The 6685-nt window shown below is 38.1% G+C and overlaps 1 protein-coding gene across 1 annotated transcript; it reads right to left on the reverse strand.

Moving 5' to 3' along the window:
• Nucleotides 1-1962: 1962 nt before the first annotated feature.
• Nucleotides 1963-5379, reverse strand: LOC131039709 (uncharacterized). Its single transcript, XM_057972548.1, has 5 exons — nt 4939-5379; nt 4347-4551; nt 4033-4175; nt 2883-3747; nt 1963-2474 (listed from the first exon to the last, which is right to left on the reverse strand). Exons 1-5 carry the CDS (start codon nt 5377-5379, stop codon nt 1963-1965), a joined length of 2166 nt encoding a protein of 721 aa, XP_057828531.1.
• Nucleotides 5380-6685: the final 1306 nt, after the last annotated feature.

Genomic DNA, 6685 nt, shown 5'->3' on the forward strand with positions numbered 1-6685 from the left:
TTGGTTTGAAAATGTTGAAGGAATTGATTGACAAATTGTTGAAAATAGGCAAAGATATTTTTGAGTAATCCTTAAATACTTTGAATGAACATGCAATATTCATGTACTTATCTATCCATTGCCCTTGGTATTCTACGTTAATGCGTAACTCAATTTTTACATAGGGTCATTCATGTAGCAGTCATATAGCTTTGCAAACAACCATGGAAAACCAATTGGTTTAGCAAGGTTCGCTAAGAAGCAACGCATCAAAAAACCCCATGCAATCATCTAGATTCTCCTTTACACGATGTTTTGAAAATGTTACATCGTAAGGGATGGATGGTTTTCCGAAGTCATGTAATTCTCAGGTTAAAACAACATGATAGATTGCATGCCAATTTATTTTTGTCATTGTTTTGAAGGCAGTTCATTTATATACAAGGAACCAAGTTTGTTTATACCATTACTATTATGTGATTAAATGAATTGTTCTTGATAATACAAATATGTTATGTGATCGAGTGAAATGTTGTATACAATAATAATATGTTCATGTTATTTATTTATACATCCTCAGGTTAATCTATGTTTGCATATATAAAAATATCATAATATTTGTCTAGATTTATATATCAATTAATTAGTTTGCAAAATGGTCATAAATTTTCTTGTTATATTGTTGTTTCAAGTTATATATAACACTTAATGTGTGTGTGTATATATACAAAACACACTCACACAGCCCTTATCTAATATAGGTATATAACCCTTAACTAATATATTTTTATTATAATGGAGTTTTGAGCTATATATATAGCCCCTAACTTAAGTTTGATAAAGAGATATTTATATTATAATGGTGTTTCAAGTTATAGATAACCCCTAACACACAACACAGAATACACACGTGCATATATCAATTATGTCTATGTTAAAGGTTTGATATACAATTTGAAACCCCATCATAATAAAATATATTAGTTATGTTAAATATATCGATTAAGGGTTTTATATTGCTTGCAACAAAATTATAATAAAAATATTTGTCTATTTACAAACTAATTAACTACACACGCATACACATACACATACATATACACATACACACACGTAAAAGTGGTGAGCATAAATCTAAAATTATCTAAGTCATGAATACATAGAAATATAATAAAAAAATGTGATTAATATTAGTATATTTTGATGATTTTTCAATGTGTTACAATGATTTATAAAGCCTTTATTTTTCCTCATTAACTAATTATTAATTTATTTATCAAACTAAAATTCTTACAGTACATTTATTTATTATTATTCTAAACTAACATTTTTATTTTTATTTTTTTGATAAAAGTGGATGAACCACTGAAATTATATTAAATCTTTATATTTTTTTTTACATGGTGTCTGGTTCAATGAGCACTGAAGGGAAAGAACCAGTAAGAAAACCCTTTAGTATTGCTCAAAAAATAAAAGCCTATTTACCCATTACAAAAGCCCATAGGCAACTCAGATACAACCCGTGATTACAATATCAATCGCATTAGATATAAAGGAAGCTTGGAAAAAGCTTATAGGAATCAGTGAAGAAGATGGCACCCCAAAATGAGACCACCATGTCCACAAAAATAGTGTCATCACCCAAAAGGGACCAAATTCTCTATGCATCGCATGACTCCAAGGCCCTGCAGAGAACAAACCCACAGCCAGAAGGGAACCAAGTAAAAGCAGTCCTGACAACACAAGAATAGTTATCAAACATATGCCCATCCATATAATAAGCAAAGAAGGATGGAAAAAACCCTCAGGAATCAAGGAGAGGCATATCCATAAAAGAATCCAAAGCAAAAGCCATAACAACAACAACAAGATAAGGAGCCATCTGCACCACCAAATAACCTGTCTCTCATCCGGAATATAACAAAGAAAAGGACAACCACACCAAGAATAGGGAATGAAGGAAGTTTCTGAATGAAAGGTCTATTAAGAGAGAAGTTTCATGCAAGAGATAGGAAAATCCGAAGGGGCAAGTTCTATATGATCGGTACCCTCAACAACAGCCTTGTTTGCAAGAAAATCCGTGAAAGCATTAATTTCTCTAAAACAGTGAGAAATAGAGAAAGTGGAAAATCCATTTAGTTGAAGGAGAATGTGCTCTAAAAAATACTGCAAGTGCCAAGAGAGACACTTTTTTCTAGCAACCGCCTGAAATACTAGCATTGAATCACCTTCAATAACAATGTCCTTAATGTTTAAAGAACGAGCAAGATCAAGTTCAAAGGATAAGGCTTGAAACTCAGCCACATTATTAGTGGCATGACCAATATATTTACCCACTACTTTGATGATCTTTGAGGAGTGATCAAAAATAATTACCCCAATCCCAGACCTCCACGGATTACCCTTAGAGGCCCCATCAAACTGAAGTTTGAGTGAAGGAAAAGGAGGAGGACTCCATTTAGCCATCTTGCGCTTAAGAGTCGAAGAAACTCCATCTGTTATAACCCCATGAGAAGGCATCAAATGAAGTAAAGACCATCGCCAAGTGACCCAATTATCCCAATGAGAAAAGGACCTGAGATGATCTAAATTTCTATGAATGAAAGCAAGCACCACTTCACTAATGGAAGCTTGATTTTTACCAATTATGACTATCAAAGATGAGGATTTATATTTGAAGATTCTTGAATTCCTTTCAAGCCAAAGATTCCAAATCAGCAAAGATGGAGCGACAACCCAAAGAGATGAATAGAACGAAGAGGGAAACAACAAGGGCCATGACATAAATTGTAAAAGTAGATTTGGACAGAGAGAAAAAGACCATCCTAACATATCAAACAACCAATACCAACACTCAAAGGCAAAAGGACATAGCAAGAAAAGGTGATCCATCGATTCCATACAATAACCACAGAAAACACAAGGAAAAACTGTTGTAATCCCAAGTCTATCCAACCGCATTCCAGTAAGGACTTTATCTTGGACTGCCAACCAAGCAAAAGCCCCTACCTTTGGAAGACAAGCAGGATGCCAAAAAAGCTTAGTAGGCCAACAAGATGGCAAGGGGGCCTGAACCAAAGAATTGTACCCCTCTTTAACTGAATAGGAACCTGTAGCATTTTTAACCCAAACCAAAGAGTCCTCCTTCATATGGAAAAGTAAAGGTCTTTTACGAAGTTTTTCTATAAAAGCTAACATGATATCATTATTAATAGATAGGGGAGGGATATCCTTCCATTTAGCCACTAAACATGGACCTGAGGTGACAATGTTGAAATAATCTGCAACAAAAGGTCCCCAAAGATCCGACAAAATATCCAGTAAAGGGGACCAGTCACGAATAGCTGAGAGAGCAAGATGCCCATTCCAAACTTCATCCCAAAAATGAGCCTTTTTCCCATTATGGACCACCCAAGATAAATGTGGTAAGATCACCTCCATACAAGAAATCAAAAAATTCCAAAACGCAAAGCCCTTCGGAAGGGATGTTGCAGTAAAAATCCTTTCATTGGGTGCTCCCCTTAAATACTTGGCAAGCATGACGGAAGCCCATTTACTCCGTGGGTTTGCATATAACTTCCAAATCAATTTTGCCCCTAATGCTTTATTCTGAATAACTAGGTCGCGGATACCCGCACCCCCCACCTCCTTGGGACGACATATTTTATCCCAAGCAAGAAGAGGGATCTTTGTTTGTCCTCCTAAGTTGTCACTCCAAAGGAACGTCCTGAGGGAAACCTTAATCTTCTTAATGAGTTGAGAAGGCACCTGCAAGATAGACATCAAGTATGTAGGAATGGCACTCAACATTGATTTGATTAGAAGGATCTTACCAGCCATTGTTAGCCACTTATGATTCCAAGAGGTAATTCTGGAGGTAATAGAATGGACTACTTTATCCCAAAAGGAGGTCTTATCTGAACCCAAAAAGAAAGGGATGCCCAAGTACATACAAGGAAAGGTCCCAACATGAAAGCTCCAAAAGCGGGCAAGATTGTCCCGAACTAATCTGGGGACATTCACAAAAAAGACTTTGGACTTCTGATTATTAACCTTTTGACCAGAAAAGGCAGCGTAATCAGAAATAATTTTCTTAATAACTCGAGCTTCCCTCATAGAAGCCATCCCAAACAGAAGTGTATCATCAGCAAATAAACAATGAGATTGTGAAGAAGGGAGGCCATCCACTCTGATACCTAACCATAGACCCGAAGTCATAGCATTAGATATAGCTCTGCTCAATGCTTCCGCCAAAAGAATAAACAAAAAGGGGATAGAGGATCTCCTTGCCTAATTCCCCGGGAGGAAGCAAAAAAGCCCGAGGGAGAACCATTAATCAAAACTGAAAAAGCGAGCAGAGGATATACATGAAAAGACCCACTTGACCCAACTATGCGAAAACCCAAAACGATACAAGACCGCCACCAGGGACTGCCAATTAACACGATCATAGGCTTTAAGCATGTCTAGTTTAAGAATCATTGCTAGGACCTTTTGCTGGGATATGGAGTGCAGGATTTCATGTGCTACAATAACACCTTCAGGAGTTTTCCATCCAGGCAAAAAACCACCCTACTCCAAAGAAATTATCCGAGGAAGGAGTTTAGACAGCCTAACTGAAATTGCCTTAGTAAAGATTTTGTATAAGGTGTTACACAAGGCAATTGGACGAAAGTCCGAAAAAGAGGTAGGATTATCTACTTTTGGAATAATAGCTATAAGAGTAGTATTAATTTCTCTTAAGATCGACCTATTCCTTCTAGACTCCTCCAAGGCTAACAACAAATCTTTTCCAATAAAATCCCAACATCTTTGAAAGAATAAGGTCGTAAATCCATCCGGACTCGGGGCCTTTTCCGGATGCATGGAAAAGACTATCTCTTTCAATTCAACCAACGAAAAGGGGGCCATAAGCAACCTATTATCCTCAGGGGAAACTAAAGAGGGGATCGAATTTACAAACTCATCATCAACCACCACCGGCTCCACTGAAAGAAGAGACTTAAAGAACCTTACAGCTTCAGCGGCTATACCATCCTCATCTATCAGAGTATTACCATTAGAGTCGTGAATACAAGAGATTCGATTGTGAAGTCTCTTGAGCTTAGAAGAGGAATGAAAGAATTTAGTATTTCGATCGCCTTCAAAAAGCCAAAGATCCCTAGACTTCTGTCTCCAATAAGATTCTTCCCTAGCCAAGGTCTCACTCAACTGCAAGTTCAACAACTTTAGCTTATCATATATTGCAAGAGACAACCCTGAAGCAATAATGCTTTCATTAAGCTGCTCAATTTCCTCCTGAATCCTGGCCTTTTCACCAAAAATATTCTTAAAATGCATCACATTCCAATCCTTAATCCTTGACTTTAAAAAGCCCAGTTTCTTAACAAGCTGAAACATCCACGACCCAGGAAAAAATGGAGCTGAATACCACCAATGTTTTAAGGAAGGCAAAAACGGTTGGTCCCTGTAGGATTTTGCCAAGATCAAGGGCACAATGAAAAGCATAAAAGAGAGACAATAGAATGACAAGAACAAATTGTATTCTCATCAATATGCAAATGATCAACTGGATTAACCAATACAATGAATATAGGCCTGCTTATATAGGCAAGGCCATATGGATGTATGAGCACACCATTATGACATGTGGCTCAATGAGAAACAAGGGTAGGTAAGAAATACTAGAGGTAGGTAGGAGAAATAATATAATATTCCACAAGAGGTGGATGACCCACCAAATGTGGAGTGTAACAGCAAAATAAGACCACAAAAGGTGGAATTTCTCCTACAAGCTCTATCCCTATATGCACACTTCCCTAAGTGTCTCAAATCCAAACTACGAAGAGGTGCATTATCCTAAGTTAACTTAAGTAAAGTGTAATAATATCCAAAATGAATATTTATTTACACCAACACCCCCCCTTAAGTGCAACTTAGGGGAATGAAGACTCAAGTCAACAATGCAAGATGGGTCCCGGCTACTAGGCCATGATAGGTACCCATGTACAATATGCAAATGCAAGCAAAACCATGCAATGCAATCTCTCACAAACGGAGAAAGGGAGAAAGCCCAGTGGGAAAAAAAACTCCCCCCCAAAAGAGAGATGAATGTACAAAAGACTCCCAAAGAAGAAGGACAAAACCTCAAAGAGGAAAAAGTCCCCCCCCATAAGAGAGGAAGGAGAAGTCAGCTGACCCCCCCTAATGACACATCCCACACCCCCAAGAGAGCTCGCAACTGCTGGAACTTACTCTCGGTGAAAGGTTTGGGAATATGTCAGCAACCTGCTCTGCTGTAGGACAATACTGCAAATCAATGACCTGCTCCTGGATGAGCTCTCGGATATAGTGCATATGAATCTCGATGTGTTTGGTCCGCTGGTGCTGGACCGGGTTCTTCGAGATTGCAATAGCACTTTGGTTGTCGCAATGTAGAACTGTCGGCCATGGAGTGGTGAATCCAAACTCTGTGAGAATCTGCTGGAGCCAAATGGTCTCAATCACTGCGTTAACAGCGCCTCGATACTCAGCCTCAGTCGAAGAGAGAGCAATAGCATGTTGCTTCTTGCTCTGCCAACAAATGGGGCCTGAACCAAGGTGAAAACTGTAAGCAGAAGTAGACTTACGATCATCAAGATCGCCAGCCCAATCGAAGTCTATGTAACCAAGCAAGCGAAGTCCTATGCCTACTGCATAGTGAATC

This window comes from Cryptomeria japonica, chromosome 6 (genome assembly GCF_030272615.1).
Source record: "Cryptomeria japonica chromosome 6, Sugi_1.0, whole genome shotgun sequence".
In the NCBI taxonomy this organism is placed as follows: domain Eukaryota; kingdom Viridiplantae; phylum Streptophyta; class Pinopsida; order Cupressales; family Cupressaceae; genus Cryptomeria; species Cryptomeria japonica.